Genomic DNA, 26,382 nt, shown 5'->3' on the forward strand with positions numbered 1-26,382 from the left:
TCCACGTTTATAAAAGGGAAAAGACTAGGAAGAAGGAAGTAAGAGGCAATCAGGGAGTAAGGGTCGATGGAGCAGGAAAGAGTAAATAACTCAGAAATGAAATGCACCAACTTCCAATCTATATGATGCATTTCTGAGTGAAAATTACACATTTGTAGATTTCTAGAATACTTGGCATATTCCAAGGAAAGGAAACCTGTTGGGATTCTTCCCAGTTTTACTAGAGATGTCACTAATACTTCAAACTGCTTACATATAATAAGCAGTACCATGAAGGGTATTGTGAACTCTGATTCGAGGAAAGGGATAAAGAGTAAGCATCATGCTCCAGGAGGATCTGGTCAGTCATTTCAAGCCACTCCACTATACATACATATTCATCCTAAGTGCTATAAAACTGTGCCTAGTCCCATTGTTTGCCTTTCAAACCATTTGCCACAAACTCACCAACATTTTTTGGTTTTCATGGTTTTTGGGATTTTGGCATCATGCATAATGGATTTTAAATTCATATTTACACCTAATGTTTTTTGAAATAGATGAATTTCAGAGGAAGAATTTAATATTGTATTTCATGTTTCTGTCACTGGAAACTTTTAAATGTCCTTCTCTTACGTATCTACTTTTAAGTAGTTTTCTTTTCTTTAAAGTTCCTAAGCTCTGTTGTCTGCTGATAGCAAAAATAAAAATGACAATACAATGATTCCTCCTGGTTTATCCTGGGACTGTGGAGCAGAGTATGAACAGCATGTTCTTAGGCTGCTTGGCTAAAGTCCTGCCTCTGTCCCTTATTAATTCCATGACAGTAAGCAAATTACTTAACCTAGCCAAACCTTCGTTCCTCTTCTGAAGCATGGGAATAAACATTGGTACCCATCTGATGGGAATATCTGAAAATTAAATGAGGCAGTAGGATGATACACTATTTTATGGTTTAAACTTAGTGTCTCCCCAAAGATATATGTGTTCAGAGGTAAGGTTTGGGGACAGTGATTAGATTTTGGAGGTACTATAGCTGACTTGTTATTAGGAGGGGTGGCCTTGTTGGAGGTGGGTCACTAGGAGCGTGACCTGGAAGGATATATCTTCTTTCCTGCTCTTCCCTTCTCTGTCTGCTTCCTGACCATCATGACATGAGCAGCTTTCCTCAGCCCAGGCCTTTCTATCATGCCATTTCTGCCTTGGAGACAGCTGATGGTGAACTGAAAACGTGAGCCAAAATAATCTCTGCTCCTTTAACTTGTAGGTGTCTGATATCTTGTCCCAGAGACAATGAAAGTAACTAATATACATGAGAACAAAGCCTAGCAGCACACAGTGAGCATCAAGAAAGATCTTAGGTATTATGATTATTCATCCCACAGTGGCTCTCAGCCTGACATCAAAATACTGGCCGTAAGACTTGGTCTTACATGTGGCATTAAGTCACCTGGAATAATTTGGAGAAACTAAGAGCATCTTTCCCACTGGTTGTTACAAGTTTTTCCTTGAGTTAACCCTGGTTTAAACAGATGATCTTTGAAAGGAGTTAATTTTCTCTGGAAGTTAAAGAGTTAGAGAGTAAAATTTTTATATGAGAAAAACAAACAAGAAAGAAGACATGGAGTGATTGGGCCTCTAAGAACAGCTCATCATCAGAGAGGAAGACTGCAAAAATCAACATTCAGTCCATTCATTCTTCAGCCCTTCAGAAGGCAAGAAAAAATTAAGCATCCAACCCACTGAACCTGTTTACTCAGGAATATATCTGCCCTCGCCATCCAGGTACTGGAACCAAAATTAAAGAAGCTAAATTGACTCACCTAAGGTTACACAGTCAAAGATTGTTTTCACTTACTGATTATTGTCCAGGCACCATTGCTTTCAGATTTACTTTATCTCATCATTTGTTACACAGTTAATAAGTGGCAGAGCTGGAATCTCACCCAAATCCTCCAATTCCAGGTCCTATCTGCTTCTTACTGTGACAGAACTGAAGCTCCCTGTCACAAAGCTTGCAGATTATTGTACAGAAAGCCCCCCTACATAAGACTGTATCAAATCTGAGCATGGGAGGTGGCAGGAGATAGTGGATTAATAAGGTCTGTGCAGTAAAAATGCCCAACAGTTGTGAAGTCATACACAAAATACTTATGTGGCTGACTTGCCCCTGATATCAGAGGAAATAATATTTAACTGCTATAAAAAGCAGATGAATTAACATATGTAAAATGTTGGCAGAGTGTGCAACAAATAGGAGATATCAAAATAATAGAATCCTTTATTCTGCTTTTTCTAGATGGTCAAAACTGTGGAGTCCTATTTTTGCTGTTTACCTCTATCCTATCCCTAGTTGCATTCAAAAAATTCAGAAGACTGAAGGTGTGATTGCCAAGGGGGGAGAAAGCAAAGACTAAAGCAGCACAAAAAGAAAGAATGGATATGATGGGGGCAGAGAGAAGGGTGGCTTTTCCCAGACAATGAACACAGCAAAACAAATAACCCTTGTCATTTAAAGAGGGCAGAGATGAGGCTCATGAAGAAGCAGCTAGGAGCCTAATGATATCCTGCACCACTAATGAGGACACTGGCTTTCCGAGGCTCTGCATTTGTACAAGCACAGTGACAAGATACATTTCCTGACTCTCCTTGGCCCTGACCTTGTCAGATTTCTGCCTGTTCACAACACCTTCCATGGGTTCCGGAAAGATGCTGAGACAAGGGAGGGAGATTTGGAACTCAGAGGGCTCTTTGCACATCACTACTGAGCCCTCGTCTGTCAAGGAGGTGTCTGGAACTCTCCACATTCAAGCAAGAGGGTGTACGTCTCCTGGCTGCCAGCAGAGTAACAGCAGCGACTGCTCACGAATCTGCAGCAGCAGCCCCAGCTGGGGAAATATCAGGGAACATGCAACCTCAACATTTGCAAGTGTTTGGCTGATTTTCTTAATTTAACTGGTAACTAATTTCATCCTGCAATGATGAGTCATTTGTTGTCCCCCGTATTTGACACCGCCACCCCTCACCACACACCCAGTCTCTTCTGGAACCGTACACAGGAAGGTCCAGCTGGTGCAATGGCATCAGCAGTACCACTGAGTTATACCTCAGTGCCTCTTATCGTTACTGAGGAGAAATTTTACTGAAAGGGGTGAGGGGCAGATAACAAAGAGGAGTTACTAATTTGAAAATTGCTGATGAATCATTACAAATGAGTATTAACCAGTAAGTGAGCTGAGACTCATGGTACAGACCCCTGTTTGTAAGGTCAACAATTCATGAACACAAGATGCTGCTTTTACACACTCAAATGAATCACGACCATGTAATGAATCACCATCAAACGTAAACAGAGTAATAAAGAGAATCAAAAATAGAAACTTCTAGCATGTCAATTCTATGGAATACATTCTTGGGTAAAATCTAGCAAAAAAGAAATAGTGAAAATCACAATACAGTCAGCTCTTCCACATGAGTAAGTGTTCCATACAACTGAATTTTAACTCCTTAAATACCCACCATTCAAATTCATTGGTGATGTTTTAAAGGCATATGCCTTCCTGTCCTGTTAAACAGAAACTCCTAAATTACCTCAGCCTCACCTGACCTCCACTGAGTCATAATCAAAATACCCATATGAGTCATGGAGATGGCCAGGGCCCAACCTGCTGTATGGTATTTATTCTTTCCCAACATCCCTCATGGTTATGCTCTCCACAAAGTGCTCTTCCTCTGCTATTTTGTGTGTTCTCATGTAATATAAAGTTGAACTCTGGTGCTTACAGTTCAAGTTTTCTGTCACTAGGTAACTCTGAAGGCCAAAGTCAGAAAACAGATATCCTGGGGTAGGGACAAGGACTTCAGTGAATGGGATCTCAGATTCCAAGGAGTTCCTCATAATGGCAAAGTGTAGCCATTGGGGAAGACTCAAATACAGCTATGGACAGACTCCAGGCAGGAATAGCAGAGCATATTTATTACATCTGTGACCCAGACATGTACTAAGAGAGCCTGGCCTCAGAGACAGAAATGACGACTCTCTAAAGAACTGGTAGACTAGATGATGCACATGGTTGGTTTGCTGTCTGTTTCAATTACTGTGTAATGGAAGTATCCATACAGCTCTCCTCAAACCCTAGTCTTCTCATCACTCCTAATTGTCTCCCACTTCAGGAGGCCACGTTGATTCAGACTCTAACCTTGCTTCCAGGTCTGCTGTGATGTTTGCCTGTTCCTTCCATGCCTTTAACATAAATCTTGCCTGTGGCTATGACCAGTTCTGACACTTGGCCATCTGTTGAGGTCAGGTTCTTGCAAAAGCCAACTCAGAGCCAGAGGTTTAAGTAAAAGTGGTTTATTAAGAAGGGTCCCTAGGAGAAGGCAGTAAATGGTTGGAGAGCAGGGGATCACAATAAGGAAGGTAGAGGTGTCAAGCATGTCTCAGCCTCAGCCAGATCCCATGGATAGTTCTGCCATATAAATCACACCTCAGAGTTTGCCTCTGCCATGGAGGATCTAGGATCCCCGCCTTAGTGTTCCCACAGCAGCAAGCCACTAGCTATGATGGCCTAGATTTCAGGAGTGGGATACAAGCACGAGTTTCTAGGCATTTCCTGCTTTCCATAGACACAAGGATTTCTGGTACCCAAGAATTAGTTTCTCAAGGCCACTGTTAGCAGTAAACCTGGCAGATGCTGAGAAGGAAGTGAATAAATCTGCTGAAAGAGATCTGTGATGACCTAGGAAATCAACAAAACTGTCCCCTACATGACTGAACAGCTTTACTTTACCAATATTTATTTGAAATCATTGAGTTGTAAACGCACAGTGAGTGAACTTTGTGGTGTATAAATTATATTTCAATAAGAGAGAAGGACAGAAGAAGAACGGAAGACATAGTATGGGGTTGGTCTCTGGAGAATGTTATCGTAAATGAGAAAAGAGGGAGAAAAATGGGTGATATCTGAGGTGGACTTTAAGTAAGAGCCTTTTATTTATATGGAGGAAATAATGCCATTTTGTCTTCTGATTTAAATAAGGCCAGAGAGGTAAAAATTTATAATGCATGAAGAAGTAGGGTACTTACGTGAGTAATATTCTAAGATGATGACTATTCACTATGCCATTAGGATATGTCAAATAGTATACTGTATATCATATGTGTGTATATATATTTATATATTTTATGTATTTCCTAATAACCTCTTCCCTATGAAATAGATTACTGTACATTCCCAATTACTGAATAAGAAAACTGAGCTTCTGAAAGGTTAAATATATCACGGAAGGACACACAGTCAATATGAGTAAGAGATAATTTTAAACTTCCCTTGGACTCCAAAGAATTTTTTTTGAACTACATTCCAGTATACCTAATTTCATTACTAACTTGAGTCATTTACAGACTAAGTTTACTGTACAAACTAAGTCAGAACATGATATGATCTTACAAAAGCAATAACTTTAACTTTCTTTAGGACACTCAGTCAGCAAGTGAAACTCAAACCCCCCTTCAGCTCATCAGTAAAATGCATATGATGTGGATATAAAATATTTATACTGAAAAACCCTTAAATAGAGCATCCAGGGAAAATGCTAACTAGTTTAATTCACAAAGTATTACAGTATCTACTATTGCACCCATAGAGAATAAATTTTCTCTTTGAACCCTAATGAAGATGTTAATTTTCCCTGCAGAGATGGTGAGTTTTAAATACTCTTAATGCCACAGAATAGAAAAGAGAGCTAAATGCTGACTACTTCTATGGTCACAGTACCCTAGCAGACTATATAGTGGAGTCCTACATTGATATTTCCAAATGTTCCCTAAGAAAACCATTGGAAGGAAACCCATTTATGAATTTTGTCAATTGCAGATACACAAATGGAGAATTTTTCAGAAATTATAACCTAGGACTTGAGGCCAAAAATAAAAAGTGCAGTACATTATAGTGTGGCAGTCAAATAATGCTCTCATGCTAAAGATGTCCAATTGTAATCCTCTGAGTATTTGAAATAGAGTCAGGGACTATCTGTATGCAAGTGGCTTTTAGAAGATGAAAACAGGCAGAAATAAAAGAGAATCCCCTCACCCTAGCCCAGAGCCTCCAGAAAAGAACACAGCTCTGTCATCGCTTTTATTTTAGCCCAGTAAAACCCAATTTAGACTTCTGACCTCCCGGACAATAAGATAATATTTTTTGCAGCTTTAAACCACTAAGTTTGTAGTAATTTTTAATAGCATCCAGAATAAGCTAATACACGTGGCATAGAACAAGAATACAGAACTAGAGAAAAATATCAGGAGATGTGAATAGTTTATTGAAATAAACTCTTGGCCCAAGCTGAGAAGAAATCTAAAATTCATAGTAGAGCCTAATAAAAGTAAATGTCTTCATTGAATTCCCTTAAACACAGAGTCTGAGGTAAGGACTCAGTTGTGCTGGTAGCTTATGCAGGGGGAAGGGAACAGGAAGAGTGAAACAGAAAAGAAAGTACAAAAAGAATGGAGCATTGTCAAGGTCATTGTTGTAGAGAATTGCAGTCTGGATTCTCTGAGAAACATAAAACTTGCTTCTCACAATTAACTACCCAGTATAGTAATGCTAACGCATTGATTCTGATAGGTTTCCCACTACCTCAGCAGCTATTATGTATAGTAGCTGCCCTCTTCCTATGGTGCCTTGCCCCCTCCCCTGTGTGACGTCATGCCAAGATGTTTGCTCCCACCAAAGAACAAACCCTTCTTCCCAGCATGCCCCTGGTCCCACCTAGAGAGTAACCTAATACTCGCTCACCTCCTGCCACCTAGTGATGTCACTGGCTCCTCCACTCCCTAATCACTACCTCACTCAACCCCACCTCAGCCCCTACAAGCCCCACCCCAGTCTCTATACTCTCCCTGCCCCGGCCATATGGCTTTTGTCTCTCCTTTGTTCAGAGACAGCCCAGCAAATCTGTTCCCTAATAAAGGCTTGTTGTGGCCTGGTCTGGTCTTGGTTTTTGGCCCTTTTACCTGACAGATTCCATGCCTCGTACCTCCCACTGGACAAGGATTATCCCACTCCATTCAAGTAGGCTGCAAGGCTTTGGAGGATTCCTTTAAATAGATTTCAGAAAGACACACTGTGCCTGCCAGTGAGAATCTAACCTTGCATAGAACTGTCATCCACAGCTCTGGCTGAAATCAAATGTGAGTCAAAGGTATAGAATGCAGGGTACCAAAAGACTTTAGTACAGTTAATATGTTGTAAATATAATGAGTTCTATGAACTAAAAATTATAAAGCCACCAAAAGACAAAAGAACAAAAATATGGATAAGTATTAGACCAAAGAATTAGTACCAATTAATTGTATGCATAAGAAAAAATGGTAAATCCTACAAGTAATAGATAAATTGTAAATAAAACAATGAGTAAGCTCTAGCCTACTGAGTTGATACTTCTACAGTTATAAAGCAAATTTAAGACAGCCGCCCGCCTGCCGCCAGCAGCCCAAGAGCCCTGGTTTCAACAGACTTCACCAAAATGCCATACCAAATGGAACATGCTATGGAAACCATGATGTTTACGTTTCACAAATTTGCTGGAGACAAAGACTACTTAAAGAAGGAGGACCTGCGAGTACTCATGGAAGGGGAGTTCCCTGGGTTTTTGGAAAATCAAAAAGATCCTCTGGCTGTGGACAAAATCATGAAGGACCTGGACCAGTGCCGAGATGGCAAAATGGGCTTCCAGAGCTTCTTTTCACTAATTGCAGGCCTCACCACTGCATGCAATGATTATTTTGTAGTGCACATGAAGCAGAAGGGAAAGAAGTAGGCAGAATTAAACATTTACTCCTGCCCAGATGAGAGTTCTCCCAAAGGGCCACTTAACGGAATCTGCCCCTCAGTTTCCCCGTGTATAAAGATTTCATGAGCAGTTCAGGACCCTTAGAAAATGTACAAATAACATCCAGCTCTCATTAGACATGCAGAAAAAGGAAAGTTAGTTAAATGCTAGATAAGCTTTTGATTTTTATATTGTTTGCATCCTCTTGCCCTCAATAAATAGTCTTTTTTTTAGTTCCGGGAAAATAAAACGGCAAATTTAAATCATATCAAGCTTTCTGAAACATTTCCTTATATATTAAAATAATTAAAAACAAATTTGTTTTGATTCATTTGTTCTGACCTAGTTCTAATCACTTAAGGGAGTTAAAAATATATTTAATAATTTAAATACCTTGAAGTAGGAGATTGCTTAAATAAATCTTAGTGCAAATATATAATAGTGTATTAGCCATTATGTAGCAACTATTTTTAGATGTGAGGATATATTCATGATATGCTACTAAATGAAAATTCTAAGTTACAAATAGTAGGCACCCACAGAGTGATTCAGTTTTCTATAAAATTATTTTGTATCTGATACTATACATTTCAAGTTTTTATAAGTAATTATCTTTAATATATTTTCTTTATCAGCATTTTCCACAAATAGTTTGCATTTCTTTTATAACATGATTCAAGGTAAGATTTCTCAAAAAGAACCCTATGTTATCTTTTCAGTCTATTTTAGAAAATGATTTTTAAGATAATTAATAGTAAAACCTGCAGATAGTAAACTCTTCTTTCAAATGATGTGTCCTAAGACACTGGAAAATAATATCCTAACCATTAAATTTATGTTTTAAAACACAACAAAGTGTTAGACAAAAAATTTAGGTAAGTAGTAGGAGATTTAATATGATAACTTCCAGAAAGCTCAAATAGATATAGAACTATACAATTTTAAAATTATTTTGTGAAATTAATAAAGTTCACTGTGACTAGAACAAACCATATCACATGATTAGGTTTCAGCTTTCAGATGCCAGAACACTATTAATTTAATTTCTCCAAAAAGGATAACAGCAGCCTCTTGCTAATCTGTAGTCTGGTTAAATATAAAGGATGATCAAAAACTACGGTGAATATTTACATTCAAATTTTTTTTGCAGTAATAGGACCATTGCCATTAAGTCCCCTCAAAATATCACCCCTCAATTTGAATGCACTTATGCCATCATTCTTGCCACTTTGGGGGACAGCCCTCACAGTCCTCTTTTATAAGTGTCTTTATAAGGTATAATAAAAAATTCAATGAGTGCTGCTGGGCTGTGGCATTCAATGGAAACAAAGGCTTGTAAAACATTATAATGTGTTCTCATCCATCTTATTCACTGGATCTGGCATCGTACAACCTCTGGCTCTTACTCAAAGTTAAAATGACCATGAGAGCTTTGAATCTATTCAAGACATCAAAGCAGCCACAATAGTGCAGCTAAAGACACTCATGAAAGAGGACTCCCAGAATTGCTTCAGAAGTGCCAAGAACAATGGAATAAATGTGTTCAAGATGAGAGAACACAGATTGAAGGGGATTAATGGAAATGTATCTTTTATTGTAATAATCATATTTTTTATTTAAATGCATGGTGTATTTTTCAATCACACTTCATATTCCTTGGGCTCCAGATGCTTTGGGGCATAGTGTTATATCTTACATCTCTTGGGAGACATGCTCTTCTTCCTTGTTGCTTAGAGAACATGTGATTAAGAGCACAGGGTCTGGATTTAGACTGTCTAGTCCTGGATCATGATTCTGCAACTTTCTAGCTAACCTTGGGAAAATTGCTGGAGTTCCCTGTGCCTCAGTTTCCTCATCTATCAAATGGGGATAATAAAAGTACCTAACATAGTCATTTTGTGGATTTTCAATGGTGTAATACAAGCACAACATTAGAAAGATTTACATTCAATACATGAAAACTGCTATTGTTACTAAACAGTTCTAAGCCATTGGGGGGTGGGGGTTAAGAATAGAAAGATTTATTTAGCAATAGGAATAGTTCCTGAGAGACAGGAAGAATCCCAAATAGGTTCTCAATGCACCCACTTCTCTGAGAAAGTTTTATAGAGCAAAGTCTCAAGGTGGGTACAACATGGGTCAAATTATAATCCTCCAATACATTTACAAATATAGCCACTTAGCTAATATTGATCCAATAGTAGCAAGGGCATATGGATGACATCATTAAACTTTGCCAATAATCTATAGTCTTACTCTTGTCTCTAGTTTTAGTAGTTTTAGTTTTAGTCTTCGTGGGTGGGAGAGGATGGGCCACCCCTAATGAAACACTGGTTTATTTATATGGGAAATCTCGAAAGGGTGCTACCAATTATCTCAAACTTCCATTTTTTCATTAGGGAAGTATGCAAATCTGGCCAGTGTGACTTTAATCTTCTTCAGATGTGCCTCTAACCAGTTTTGATGTCATCTCATCTTCTACAATTACTCTCTCAAGGATCTAACCCTGTTTGACTGCTTATAATATTTCTACCTAACCTAGCTCTCTACAATATTCCCCCCTCTAAGGAGGTGTCCCTACCTGTGGTTAGGGTAGAATGGGCATGGTTTCCATCTAGCTGCTTTGAGTTGAGAAGGATCAGTGTAGAGGAGACCACAGTCAGGGGCCTTCTCCAGAGACTTAATCTAATGGGCCTTGAGTAGAAATCATGTTTCAGTTTAGCAATTATGGACTCCATTTACAAGGTTGATCTAGTGGATCCTAGTAAAAGGAGTTTGGCACATTTATTGTAGGTTCCATCTGCATGATCACGTGGAGTTTGGTAGCCTCTAGGCAAGAAAAAACAAATTTTCCAAGAAATTGAAATGTGTATAATCAAAGCATGAGTACTAAAATGGAAAACCAAGTTGAGGGAAAAGCCACATCCATGTACTGGGATTGGAATAGTGATTATAACCAGTTGGTTCTTAGACCCCTCTACTGATGGAGTTTATCTATAGGTCTGATATTTATTGTCATAAGTCTCTCTAGTTTTAGTTGTAAGAAGATGGAGAATTTGTGGTAGTTTTGAAGGACAATTTTACCTAAGAAATTTAAAGACCCTAGCTTAGTTTTTATAGCTTCCACTGTGGTTTTTTAGCCTCACTGAACCATAACAGTGGTTGACTACCAGTGTACCTGGAAACTGCCAAAAAGGTATCAGCAACTGGAGTCCCTTTTTATATCTAGATTTTATTACTGATATTGTCTTTACACATCTTTTGGTTATATCTTTCTGCTGAGTGTGTAAGACCAAGGTAAGTGAGACCCACATTAAACAAAATTAACCTCTTGCTGTCTTTCAAGGTCAGTTAAGTCTTCTCAGGCATTACTTTTGGAACTATGTACAGAGCCTTTTAGCTCTTCTGTGAATGTCAGCTGCTAGGATGAGTCACAGTCTTGCTTGACCATGTTGCTTTCTGCGAAACCATAGAAGACTTTTCCCTCTTTGGTGACCCTCTTTTTCAGCACATTGTACATTCGTTGATTCTTGTCCTCTGGGATCCAACAATCTCCTTGGTCAGGAGTTGGGTGACTCACCGAAGTTGTGGGATCCTGTAGTAAAAGTTCCCACATGTCCTGGGTCCTCATTGACCTTGGAGGGCCAGAGCCAAAATATTGGCTGTCTTCTTAGCCCAGTTACCTTTCTAGTTCTGGTCTCCAAACTTCAGTTGTTGAACACCCAGAAAAGATCAGTTCCATCAGTATTGCACTGGGAGCACAATAGACATTGAGTTACTCATAGTCATAGTTTTGGGAAGACAGAAAGAAAAGAAAACCAGGTTAGACCATATGTGCAACCTGCGCAAACCAGGTTGGAACTGCCCAAGAAACTAGCTCTGCCCTGTTTTCTGTCACTAGTCTAGGTATTTCTGTTATTTATATATAAAGGGTCATGTCTAGTATCAATCTACAAAATGAGAGTTATAATCTTAGACTGAAACCACAAGTTAGACCAAAGAGGAGAATTGGAACCTGGGGAGGAATGAGTGATGATCTAAGTGTTGGGGCCACAGCTTTAGTCTCCTTTGAGCAACAGGGAGATTTTAGAAGAAACAACCTTGGCTCAACCAAACCACCAAGAGCAAAATCTCAAAATTACCAAATATACATATCTCTTATAAACAGTATCCTCCACAAACTTTCTCTACATACTTGAGCCTTCTGTTTTGCTACTATCTCTCTCTTTCTTTTCTTTTTGGTAGGGCAAAAACCATATCATACAAAATATGCTTACATCAAAAAATTCATATCTCCTGGTACCCCCCCCCAAATGCACCTCTGTACTTATATCTTTTTCCAAAGGCCTTCTTTATCTTACTTATTTCAAGCTTTCTGTAACAAACCTAGCAGTGGCCATTTGAATTTTAAAAAGCTCCCCTGACCTTTTTCCTTTCTTTTGGTCTCAGGGTGTTATAATTTAGCCTAACAATCATGATATTATTATATTAGAACCATTATGTTTTGTTATTATCTTTGAAATGCATTTAAATTTCCATCTGAGTTTAAAATAACTTTTAGTTGGTTATCTAATTATATGATAGTAAATGACATAAAGAAACTTTAACTAAATTTGTTAACTTTTAATCACTTTTTGTTACCAGAGTGATATTTAAGCAGAATGTACCTGTTTATAGATATGCTTTAAAATTTATTAATGTCTAATCTCTAATTGTTAGAGTGATATTGTCTGGACTGTACCTTTGTTCAGCTCAAAAATAATTTTTAAATGAAGCAGCTGCAGGTGTTTTAACTGGCTTTACGTTGGACAGTCATGCTTTAACATTGAACAGACAGACAGACATATGTAAGATGATTACATTTAAATTAGAGTACACTCTCAGATGTATTTGGCAAAGTTGAATTACAATAACCCTTTTACAGTTTTTCAGTTTGTAACTAAAAATAGATTAGTCAGAACTTTTTATAGGTTAATTAATAGAGATCTTTTGTAATAAGAATCAGAAACAATAAAAACCTTTTACACATGTAAAAGCAAAGACAGTTTTTAAGACAGGCTGTAGGCTAATGGTTTACAACAGGCAATTGTGTAACTGCCATACAAGTCAAGAAAGGAATACAAGTAAATTCACCAATCAGTATAGACATAAGTCTAAATGCAGCATATACAAAACAGAAATATAAGGTCTTGCCTGCAAAATAAAAATGTCCCATCAAAGAAACCTAAATATAAAGGCATCGGAATCCTTCCTGCTCTCAACTTTTAACATGTCTCAAGCAACCAACAAAATACATAAGCAACCAGAAAACAATGAATGACAATTAGTGATTGCCTAAATGAATCAAAATCCAAAATCCAGTCAAAATATTTAGGGGTGCTATGAAACAAAAGCAAACTCTTACTCCTTTGTGTTATCTTGGTGGAACCTCCAAAATGAGATAGCAGAAAAATGTTAACTCCCAACCTGCTAAATGTCAGATATGCTGTTTATGTTCCCTGAAATTGAAAAATGAATTCTAAAGAACAATGGAGGTTAAGAGTAGGAAAATTTATTGGGGAATAGAAATGGGGAACAGGAATAGCTCCTGTGAGACAGAAGGGGTCCCGAGTGGGATTATTTTATTTTATTTTTTGGTACCAGAGATCAAACTCGTGACCTTGCATTTGCAGGGCAGATGACAGAACCACTGAGCTAAATCCCTGGCCCCAATACATCTTTTAAAGACTACTTTCTACCCAGGGAGCTGGGTCCTGACTCTTCACGAAACTGGCATTTCTCACTCCTCAGTTCTTTGAGTCATTGACAAAGGATTTCAGACAGCTCATGAAGGCAGTTATACAGAGCATGAGCAGAATTTATTGCTAAGTGATAGATTTCTAGAGCAGCAGATATAATACACCTTCAAGCATGAAGATGGGCAAGTGTCAAGATGGCAACTTTGCCAAATTAAGGTTCAGAATACATTTATATGATTAAGTAGGTCTTTTAGTAATACAATTTCCTTCCATCCTCTGAGGTTACTGTTTTTTCCCAAGGAAAATAAACTGTTTTAACCAACTTCAGAGGAAAAAAAGGCTTCTATTTACTTCCTAGGTAGAATATTTCCAGTTTGTTTCATTTTGAGTCCTTGAACTTTTTCCAAACCCTCATCCATGGCCCTGGACCATATCCACACACTCAGAGTAAGTTACATTCTTTTTGGGTTAGAGTTTGAAATTGTAACCTAGTTTGGGTTTTATCTGTAGCTAAGATTATGAAAATAAAAGATAAAGGGGGGAAATCACACTTTCTTTTCTTTTTCTATAGCCTCAGCTACCTGTCTCCAAGCCTGCTAATGTCTAACATTCACCTAATAAACCTACTGCATAGCACACTTAGTTTTCAAACTGATAAATTCTTAGTTAATTTGTTTCACAGGTATACCTGTTAAGTTCCAGGAATTGGCATTCTTCTGTTTTATTAGTATACATTTACAGTACATAAGTATTACATTTCTGGTGGGGAGTTAATACATGCACATAATACATCATAATTCTTTTCTTTTTCATCCTCTACCCCACTCTCATGCTTCTTCCAACACTTGGTCCCATTCCCACTTGAAAAACTTCTATTTTCATCCTTTTTGTCTTCAATTCTTTTTTTCCCATCCTCTTTTCCTTCTCTCTCTCCCCATCCCTCCCTCAAATTCTTCTTTCCCCATACATTTGAAAGCTTATATAATATTTAAACTTGTGTGTCTGACTTCCTTCATTCAATATTATGGTCTCAAGTAGCATCATTTACCTGAAAATGCCTCAAGTTTATCTTCTTTTATTGTAGAATAGTACTCCATTGTATATAATTGCCACATTTTCTTTATCCATTTCTGTTGATGAGAGTTCCAAATATTTTTATGAAAATAGCTTAGAGGTCTCACTTTGAGAAGCACTGTTCTATGTGAACCAGCTTCAATTACTATTTGTCCATGAATCACCTTTTTTTAAAAATTCATATAGAACTTGGCACTTAATATGTATTATGATTCAGGTTTAAATTTCATCATCAAATAAGATTACAAATAACTTAAAGGCAGAAATTATATTTTCCTTCCTTTTGGTATTTTCTATTGTACAGAATGTCATACTTTTCTTACAACAATAGAAGCTACAAATTAGTTTTGTTTTTTGTGGTTTTTTTTTATGGACTGATTGTCAAATCTTCTGGCCAAATGCACAAACTCAAGACTTAATAGATTCACTTTTAAATGATAAGCAATAAGTCCTGATTTTCAACATGATCTCAGCACCTTATTTGAGATGACTTAAAAATAGAGTTATTCAACATTTTACATTAACCTTTGGTCTAGGTGAAAAGGTCTGAAGTTGAATCATGGATCCCATGGCACTCTAAATATTTTCCTAGCAATTTATTAAGACCCTGTAAAGTTATGCAACATTTCCAAAATCATTTGGATAAGTTTGACATACTCCAATATTAAAAGTAACTTGAACATGACCTTGTATAATCTTAATTATATTATCATATCCCACTGTATTATTTATGATTTAATAATATAAAATTATTGATTCTTAGTAATGGAGAAAATAAAATATCTTGAAATTCATGCAAACACTACTCAGTTAACAGCCTCAGACTAATTTAGTGGCTACACTGTAGATTTGCCTGAATAATTTTTTAATATCCTGATACTCAGACCACATTTTAGGCAAATGAAATGACAGTCTCTAGAAGGTGTGACTGAGGTATCATTTCCTGTACACGTCTCAGGTGATGGCAATGTGCAGCAAAATCAATGCCCAGTGGGGCTAGCTTCATGAGACTCTAACTTGATAAACAAAGATCTTGCTTGGTAAGCAAAGCATAAGTATCCATGATCAAAGCCTAGAATTATTTAAAAAGACATTTAAAAACTTCCAATTCTTTCTGATTTACACTGGGCTGTAAGAACCACTCATCTAAATGATGCCCTCATTTTGTAGCTGAGAATTAAGAACAAAGACAGGCATCTCCATATCTCACATCATGAAAAAGCATTCCAAGAGATACTGTCTCCTCTTGCTTATTATCACTATAGCCAATGTAAATGACCTATGCTGTCCTCTCCTCACATCAGATTTAAAGAAGGGAGAAAGCAAGTACATTGGAATATTGAAGCAGAGAAGGAAGGATTTTCAAAGACTCAAAGAAAGGAAGAACCAAGATACATCATGTACAGGTACAAGCACCCAATGATAAATGTAAACATATTGTATATCTAAAATGTACCAATAAAAGAATTTAAGCAAAAAAAAAAAAAGCAAATTAGTAAACCTGACCAAAATAGACAAATCCAATTATTATACCAAGCCCCCTTGAATAAGTACTTAAAACTATGTCTGACAATTAAATGATGACTATGTAAATATTTTTGACATAGAATAAATATGTGAAGAATATCTCTATGTATATGCAATTCTCTACGGAAAGTGCCTAGAAAAACCATGATTCCAAAATCCATCTCACTGTCATTATGCATTTAAATAATACATTTTTCTGGCAAGAAATCCACATGCTGAGATCTATATAGAGGACTCACACTGGATTCAGTTTTAGCACTGAAGAGAGAGAGAGAAAATATCAAACAATCAAAACTGTACACAACTTGAATCATAATCTACTGCAAGATGAGCAAACTATTGCCCAGAAACTAAATTCAGTCCAACCTCTATTTTTATAACATTTCATTAGAATAGTCATAATTACTCATTTATGTGCTACTCATTTCTACTTCCACACTATAATAGCAAAGGTGAGTAGACCTGCAAAGCCTAAAATATTTATCACCTGACCCCGTACAAAGTTTGTTGATCCAAATAATTTCATTTAATAAGACCAATTATTCTATACTGTCAAGATAACAAAAGCAAAAGTGTTTGTACTGGATCTTATTTTTGGACTTTCTTCAACCTTAAGCTGTATGCTTGTAAAGCCATATGTATTCTAACATAGGAATAAAGTTAAAAACTCTAACATAAGAGCAAATCATATGATCAGCCCTCCTATCCATGGGTTCCACACCAGAAGATTCAATCGCAGATCAAAAATCTTCTTTAAATTGTATGTATTCTAAATGTGTTCATATTTTTTATTTTCTTTATTCCCTAAAAAATTCAGCATATAAAATATTTACTCTGCATTTATATCAGGTTATTAAAAGTAACCTAGTGATGACTTAAAGTATACAGGATAATGTGCATAGGTTATATAAAATATCATTTTCATAAGACACTTGAGCAACTATGGAAATCAACCTCAGGGCATCCAGGAACTAATTTCCTACCGATACTGAGGGACAGCACCAATGGCAAAAAGACATAAACCTCTAAATCTCTTACAAAGTTCGCAAGCAGTCTATGTCATATCCAATAGTTAGAACTTCAGGAAGTCACTAAAAATAGTTTTGTTGAGCTTAAAATAACATGAGAATATCCTTATGTTGCAGTGTTAAGTGAAAAAGTCAGATTTCAAAATTATATAAAGTACAATCACAACTATATAAAACAAACAAATTACATATTTTCTCAGGAAATCTCTAAAGAAAAACATTTCAATGTGTTGACTTTGAGTGATAAATGACTTTTTTCTCCATTTTTATGTAGTAAATGCTCTACAATGAGCAGAGTACTGTTACAATAAAATATATTTGATTTTTAAAATGCAGAATATGAAATGTTTGTTTTTAAGCATGAGACAGGCAATTTCTAGCACACATGTGTTAGACATGGCACACAAATATTTAAATGCCTCACAAAAAAGCGATGCTATTTTCATGTTTATATATGCATAACTCTTTGATGTTTACAAAAGTTTTTCAGATACATTGTCTTAGTCAGTTCTCACCACTTAAAATATTTAGAGAACTCTAATTTGTCAAGACAAAAATAACAATTCAGTCTTTCTGTCAAATGTGGAGCATTCTCAAAAATTAGTCATATTTATCCTATTGGTACTAACTTATTCCTCCCCCTTGATACCATATGAAATCTAATGTTTAATTAATGAAAGTACTATCATCTTCCATGAAATCCTGAGGATTCACAATAAAATGTAGAGGGTTCTTGGAGTTTCTTAAATTCTCTTTTGATTACAGCTCTGTAATGATGCAAGGTGCTTCACAACCTTAAAGTGTTTACACAATAACTTCCCCAGTCACAATATAACTCCTTACAGGCCTACTGTCTGACAGAAATTGCATTTAAAGAAATGGAGCAGAGTAACCTTCCTCAGTCCAAAATATCTTGATTGGCTTCCTACTCTCTATTTAGGCTTAATGGGTCAATCAAAGGAGCTGGCAAGGACCAGCACACTAGTCATATTCTTAAGAACTTGGTATTGTGGGATATACTGTATTTTATGAACTAGAACCAGCTCTTGAAAAGTTGTTTTGTTTTGTTTGTTTTGTATTTGTTCTTAATTTTTCAGAGCTTATTTTTTCAGCTTTTTTGAGGTAGAACTAACAAAATTCTGTGTATAACCAAAATGTACAATGTGATTATTGAAATATGTATACATTGTAAAATGATCACTACAATCTAATTAACATACCTATCTCTACATTTAATCTCTCCCCCCCTTCCTTGGTCCCTCACTCTTTCCTCCACATTTTTTGATATTTTGTAACAGTGCAATGACTTCTCGATGAGACTGTGTCACAATGATGAATTTCAGGTTATCAGTGTATACTGCAAGCATAAGAAATCTGAGCAGGAACATTTATACCATGCATACCGTAATATGATATATAAACTGTGACAACAATTTTAAAATAAAAAAAAATAAAAGCTGTCTTTAGTGCAGATCACAACTACTTGAACCTGACTTAGTGCACTGGTAGGTAGAATTCTAAGAAGCCTGATTCCTCCCCCTCATTATCTGTATAATCCCCTCTCTTTGAGTATGAGTAGGACCTGTGAGTTGTTTCTAGCCAATAAAGATGGAAAAAGTTATGTTATATAACCTTAAATGATTTCTTAATGTTATATAAGAAGGTCTTAATGGGAGGAAAATATTTCTCTGCTTGTCTTGAACAAGTAAACAATCATGTTGTGATGATCGTGTCAAGAGGGCCATGTGATAGGAACAACCAAAGTCCTCAAAGACTTGAGGATGGGAAACAGCTAATAAGGAACCAAGTCCTTGGTCTCACAGCCCAAGAAAGTGCATTCTGTCAATGTACTGAATGGGCTTGGATGCAGATCCTTCTCCAGCCAAGGCTCTAGACAGAAACACAAAACACCTAGATGGCAATCTTACTCTAAGACCTTGATCAGAAAGCCCCACTAAACTGAGATCAGACTTCTGACTCATGGACACTATGAGGAAATAAATGTGTGAGCCTCTAAGACACTAATTTTGTGGTAATGTGTGATAGAGCATAAAAAACTGATGCAGGTGATTTTCAACAAACTGATTCCTTCTAGAAACATAAAAGGGAAATAGTTGAGATTAGCGTGCTCCAAGTCACCAGGTAAATCCTCCAAGCTGGTATGTTTTGTTTTTGTTCTTTTAATATTTCAACTCAACTTGTATACCTTGGGAATTGTCAATTTTTAATGGAAAATATAATTAAAAGATTCCCTTTGATGAAGACAAGCCAGTTGATATGTCCTTTATCACTTTATAAATGTTCTCAGGCCTTTATCTTCTGCTCACTTATTTTTGATCTCAAAGCTTGAAGTTTCCAGGGTTTTCAATGTTCAGCTATTTTCATTGCTGGAGGTGGGAGGAAAAAGAGTTCCAGACAATCTTTATAATTCTTCCCCTATTTTTCAACTTTTCTCTACTCTGGTATTAATTCTGAAAATAGTATCAGTGATGAACATTGCTATCATATTTATCCAAATGATATCCCACCTTTTTATCCCTTCTTATACTCACCCCATTTTTAAATAGAGTGACATTATTTGGTTCCTGGGAATTCTTTTATGTCCCTTTTTCCTCTTTCTCTGTAAAGAGGAAGAAAGCTCAAGAAGCAGGTTAGATGCTCTACCAAGACATCATAGCAAGTTTATAGCATAAGCAAGACTCAAGTCCCTGATTCCAGATTTGAAATCCAATGTTGTTATTCTACTTCTGCCTGCATTCCTTAGAAAATTACTTTAAGTGTAAAATGATACTTTGGTAAAGAGCATAAATCTTGGAGATCTAATATAAATTTAAAGAGCTAGAAAACCATTTCCTAAGCAAGAAAGATATATATGATGGTTAAGGTATGATTGGGGTAGGCTGAAAAACTAGGTGACCATTATTGACATTTATTTACTCCACAGAAATTATAAATACAAACCACTTATTTACCTCTGTTCAAAAATTGTGATGAGCAGAAAGAAGCATTTTATTACCTTTCCAAAATTCACTGTTTACTCTAAAAATAGTGGAGTAGCAAAACATGTGTTCTCTGACAATTCTAAAAACTAATTAGTGATGAAAACAAATTTTCAGTCTTAGGAGGCTAATAACCTTGTCTATTTTGAAAAATGTAATAATCCTCTGTATTCCAACAGATTTTTTTTCCAATTTAGTCTAAGAAACAACAGAATCATGCATCATTAGGCTGGACAAGGAGATGATAAACAACATTGTTATGGCTCTGTGGTTGCTAGGTTGCTAAAGGCTCTAAAGTGGGAACTCTCATTATTTGACATAGACAAGTTGCTAAATGAGTGTCAAGGCAATTGCTGATGCTTGAAGTGGCTGAAGTAACCTACAGCACATTCCGCTCCCCAAGAATTCTGTCCATTCTTCGCCAAGGGCAATGGCACAGCCGCTTTCGCTGTGCTTGTTGCTTTTGGGATTTTCCTATTTCAACACCCAGATATTTTTCTTTCAGTATTATTTTCATCATACCTTTTCTCTATGCAAGCAAAGGCAAAAAAATGTTCCCAACTGCACATAAATGAAATTCAAACCCCTAAAATACAACTTTCAAGTAATACTGCCATCTATTCACATTCTCCTTACTATTATTACAGTCTCATCTCTCCTAAACCAACCCAGAACCTTGGATAAATTTATCACTAATCATAGTCTACACGTTCACTCTTCTACCATGTCTGCCTCCTCACAATGCCCATTTCTCTTACCAGTCTTTTTTTCCTCAAACTATTTCTCAATTCAATTATTCTTTTCTGGTTCTTTCTCTTCATTAAGATTACCCATCCCCTTGGCTGGATATCACATTAATTTTCCAAAGAGTTCATAATATGAGAGACCCTTCTGATTTTATGTGCTAATTCTTGAACTGAAGAAATAAATTTGCATACTTATACAAATTGTTTACTTCTTTGAAATTCCACACAGTCTAGCAATGTACTTGATATAATAGATCCTTGGTAATTTCTTACTTTGTTATCTAAATTGAGTGACTCTAACAAGGGTGTCATTCCTTAAAAGACTTCTCCTCTACTCATGCCAGGCTTTCTGGTCTTTTACTTGAGGCATTTAAAAATTGCTGTTGGCATATTTACTTTTTAAAAGTGTTTTTTTTTTCTTATTTATACTATGACAAAATTTGCTTTCTAACATCTTCCAAGTGGAGCTCTTAGTTCTGTTCTCTGAAATGACACACACTAAGTCTAACTCATTTAACTGACAGCATTTAATTTACTTGAAGGCAGATACCATGGCTCTCTCTTTTTTTTTTGGACCGGGGATCAAACTCAGTTCCTTGCATTTGTGAGGCAGGAGGTGGAACCACTGAGCTAAATCCCTGGCCCTTACCACGGCTCTCTTAAGCTTGTTTCTAGTCAAACATTTCACATTCTAATATTATGCTTCATAAGCCATGCTTTCCAGACACCCTAGTCATTCATATGACCATTCTTAAGAATCTTAGCTCTTTACTAGTTTCTCTTTGATGGTCATTGAATCATAGCACAATACTCTAAGTGCATATTTCAGTGGAAGAGCTAGTTTGCTAAATCTTGGCACTATATTGCTAGTGATAAAATTTGTTTATTTTACCTGTTTTAATACCACATAATTTGGGCTGAAACTAAATAAATATCTACAAATGGTTCACACAAATTAGTTTTTGTGTTTTTGCATCTTGAGCTTGCATTAGTACTGGTTGCTATTAGTCTCCTGATCATCTTCTAATAAATCTTTCAAAGGGGCAGAGAAGACGTTAGATTGGAATAATTTTTATTCCTTAGAAAAAAGTTGTTAAAAACATGTAGCTATAGGGCTGGGGATTTAGCTCAGTGGTTTTGCCACCTGCTGCACAGATGCAAGGACCTGAGTTCAATCCCTGGTACCAAAAAAAAAAAAAAAATGAGGCTACAAGAGTAATTTTTTTAATGAATTATAACCTACCCTCATATAGTTAAGGGACAACCAGTTAGAAACATAACTAAATTTATTCTAAGTACTTCCTGTCAACAAAACAAGAGCTGGATTTAAATGACAAAAGTTTACCTTAAAGATAAATGACTTCTAGCAATTAATAGTGTTTAATAAAATGTGTTACCCCCAAAAGACTATTATATCTATTATATCACTGACTGTGTTCAAGCATAGGCTGACAGCTATCTCACCGCTAAAATTTCATATTGAAGTAAAACTCTATCACAAAGAGAGGGGCATCAACTGGAGCTCCTTAGTGGAGTTCCCACAGCTCATCACTGTAGACTGCAGCTTTGAGGGTAAAATGGAAGGGGTCCTCTCTTCCACCACACACAAAGCTACTATATAAACAGTAATAAACATTAAACTGGCCCTTGGTAACTCCTTTGTCCTTGCTGGATTTGGGTTTTCCTGCCTTTGAAATACAAAAATCTACCTGGATAATTACTATGTCCCTTTACAGACAGAAGACTCTATATTATTGCCTTTCCTAAGTACATTCAAGCCATCTGTGTGAGAATCTGTTCTGAACATTGATGAATGTTTGTGTTAGATAAATCAACCTAAAGATTCCAACAGCCACACTTTCCACTGGGAAACTGGAGCAAATTTTTATTGTACTGCTGATTTAAAAATTTTAAAATTTGGTCACCAGTCTCCATGACAAATGAAGGCTGATTCTTGAACAAACGAATGCCTAGCAAAGCCATCATTATCTGCAATGGTGCATCTTCCCTTACCCATTCTGACATTATATTTCTGGAGAAATTGGCTCCAGGTTTTTCTCCAGCTGAGACTGAACAGAGACATCTTGATTTATGTGTGTGCGTGTGTGTGCGCGCACACATGCATGCACACATGTATATCAATCACAACATTTAATCATCAGAAATCCTGATTTCACACTCCCTGCCCCCATCTCACTTTAGACTTTGGATTTGTCAAGTGACTGACTAAGTGCTAACAACCAGCAGATGGACTAGAAGGGCAGATGGGGCTCTCAGGAAAGCAGCTAAGAAGTGATTAAAATCACCAAGGACTGCACTCATTATTCGTCCTTTCAAAGGATGTTATATTTTCCTTAGTGTTAAATCTGATTAAAATAGCAGAGCAGACAATAAAAGTAAGTCACTCCTTTTTATTATCTCTCTGTTTAAGCCATAAAACTTTAAAAACACAAGATAGTTTAGATATATGTTCAATATAATTTCTCTGCTTGAATATTGATATCACAGCCTTTCTTAAAACTGAGAGATGCTCATAAAGATTTATTTTTCATTTTTATAAAGTTTTGAAAACTCTCAACTTACTTCCAGATATATTGGGTGTCTATACCATTGCTTTTTTCACTTAATCATTTCATGTCATGTATTGCCAGGCCCTGTATTTGATCCTGATCCCATAGTAAACAGTAGTTCAACCTCTCTAAATTCACATACTTCCTTGGGACAACAGCAGATATATCTGCATGACTATTCCTTTCAGTTTTGAATATTGCAAATTTATTTTACCAGCATTACTATTTCCCATGCTTCTCTTTTAGCTCTTCAGGAATGCTTTCAGCTAGCAGCCCCAAAAGAAAATCTCATTAATTTGTAGCTAAACCTTTTATTTATAATCTCAAGTAATTTTGCCCAGTTTGACAGCAAACTTGATTCTGAAATTCATTTGTTTATATGATATCAATTTCCATATTTAAAAGGATGTTTGAAGGGAACTTGCTAAGATTCAGGTATCTTTGAGTGTGTTTCCCAAAAATTTTATGTTTTGGGATGTGGTGGTATTGGGAGGTAGTGTAGAACCTATAAGAGGTAAGATTAGTGGGAGGTCCTTGGTCAATTGGAAGGAAGCAGGCCCTCAAAAGGGATTAAGGTGTTTCTCATGTGACCTTCCTAACTCACTAAAGAGTAAAACCTTGGCCTGAGCCTGGTCCCTCCAATCCTGTCTGGTTTCCCATTTGACCATATGATCTCGTCTTCCCTCATGTGTATAAAGCATTGGCAACCGCCATGACATGAAGCACCCAAAAGAGGGCCTCAGTCTCCACAACTGTGCACTAAATAAAATTCTTTCCTTTATAAAGTTAGCCTGTTTCAGGTATTTCATTATAGTAGCACAACTCAGACTAATATAGAACTATAGAACGTAAAAAGGGGCAATCAGGAAAGACTTTAATCAACTGTGGCAGGCAGAACAGTACCCTCCCAAAGATGTCCCCCATCTAATCCTCAGAACTTGTGATTATATTATTTTATATGAAACCGAAGACTTTACAGATGTGACTAAATTAAGGATCTTCAAATGGGATTATATCCCAGATAATCCTGATGGATACAATGTATTCACTGGTCCAGAACAGAGGAAGATACACTCAGAAAAGAAGATGTAAGATGGAGTCAGAAGTCAGAGAGATCTGAAAATGCTATGTTGCTGGTCTGGGGGATTAAAGAAGGAGCCATTATAAAGGGTACATGTGTCCTTTAGAAGCTGGAAAAGGGAAGGAGCTAGATTGTCCCCTCAAGCCTCCATGAGAAACACACTCCTGCTAACACTTTGGTTTTAGAATTTCTAACTTCAAGAAACATGGTGCTATGGCTTGTGTTTAGATGTCTCCACAAAGCCTCATGCTTTTTCAGAAGTGGCTGAACCTAGATTGTGTGATTCATTCATGGTGGGCCTAGGTCCGAGGACACTAGGTTTTAGGGTGTGAGTGCTACTGGCCCTAAGTAGTCTGAATAAGATAAAAGGGGTAGAAAGACACTGTTAAGGTTCCTGGTTGCTTTTGCTATTTTGTGTGTGCTGTGAACTGTTGTTCTCAGAGATGATCCTCTGCCATGTGCCGCTCTGCCTTGGAGCTAGACAACTATGGACTGAAATCTCTCAGAACTATAAACTAAGTAAACCTTTAACTTTGGGTGTCAGGTATCTTGTCTCAGCAACATGAGAAAAGCAACTAAGACATATGACATGATACATATTGTGATACATACTGTTTTAAGTCACTAAAATCTTGGTAATTTGCTAAGGAAGCAATAAGAATTTAAAACACCACCCAAAATATGTAATGATGTCAGCATTAAAATGTATATTTATATACAATTATCACCTTAAAACTGGTATGACTATGAGGTTTTACCCTACATGGCCAGCTCAGATTGAGAAGCAGAGAACATTTAGGGTGCTGTGCTGATAATTTCTGGGGCTATATTTGATTAAGTGAGATAGCATGCAGTGCTTCATTAGTGAACCCTGCTATAAGAAAAAGGGCTAACAATGGTGACCTATCACACATTTGATATCTCCAGTTACTTAGAAGGGAAAATAAATCATTCTGTCAGAATCATAGAATGTTAGATTTGAGTTTCTTGTGTAGTAGAAGAGAAATTTTAATTATAGCTCACTTAGAAAAACTTATCAAGGATACCTAAGAAGCTACTGGTAGTATCAAAAATAAAATCAAGAGTCCTTCACTGGAATTATTTCTGCTACATCTCACTGAGCTTTGGTGGTCCAGGTAAAGACAATATGGATGAAAATAACTGTATCTGCTTCTGTCTTGGTGACACTCATCCCTCCTTACCCAAGGCTTCAGTGTGCTCTTGGTACCCTGTTTAGTGCTCTATCTAAAAAACAGAGAGGGTCATTTTCACTATGGAAATATACCATCTCCTTCAGCATTCAGTGTAGATTCTACACTTCTTTAGACCCTTTGCTCCTTTCTGAATGGCCCAATTCTGGCATAGAAAAGAAAACCAAAAATTTCTTGGAGAACTGCCATTATTTCATTCGGAGATAGAATGGTAAGTCATTTGGAAATCAACAACTAAAAACTGCTTACATTTGTATCTTAGTTTTTCATTTTCCATTTGAGAAAGATCTGAAAACTACTTCATGTTTCTAAGACTGTTATCTCATCTACAACTACAAATCAAGATGAATTATATTTACTGTTGAATGATGTAAGGATTAAATTAGGTAATCAACATAAAGACTACTAAGTAATAGAGTAACTAGTAGATGATGGTAGGTAATGAAACCTGGGAGAAATGAGTACCTTGACTAACATTCCTATTAATATTGAAAGTATTTCCCTTTCCTATATCTCCATAATTGTGAATGATACTTTCAAAATAAACCCCTAGGACTAAAAAAGAACATATCATCTTGTTTATTTTTGTTTAATTA

General features: G+C 36.5%; 1 protein-coding gene across 1 annotated transcript; it reads left to right on the top strand.

Annotated features, from left to right (window-relative positions):
• The first annotated feature begins 7,506 nt into the window (after positions 1 to 7,506).
• On the top strand, positions 7,507 to 7,809 carry LOC101722111 (protein S100-A10). The gene has a single exon (XM_004855251.3). It carries the CDS (start codon positions 7,507 to 7,509, stop codon positions 7,798 to 7,800), a length of 294 nt encoding a protein of 97 aa, XP_004855308.2. The 3' UTR covers positions 7,801 to 7,809.
• Positions 7,810 to 26,382: the final 18,573 nt, after the last annotated feature.

This window comes from Heterocephalus glaber, unplaced genomic scaffold (genome assembly GCF_053883595.1).
Source record: "Heterocephalus glaber isolate CG9 unplaced genomic scaffold, H.glaber_assembly_v1.0 deba00000331, whole genome shotgun sequence".
Taxonomy (NCBI): Eukaryota; Metazoa; Chordata; class Mammalia; order Rodentia; family Bathyergidae; genus Heterocephalus; species Heterocephalus glaber.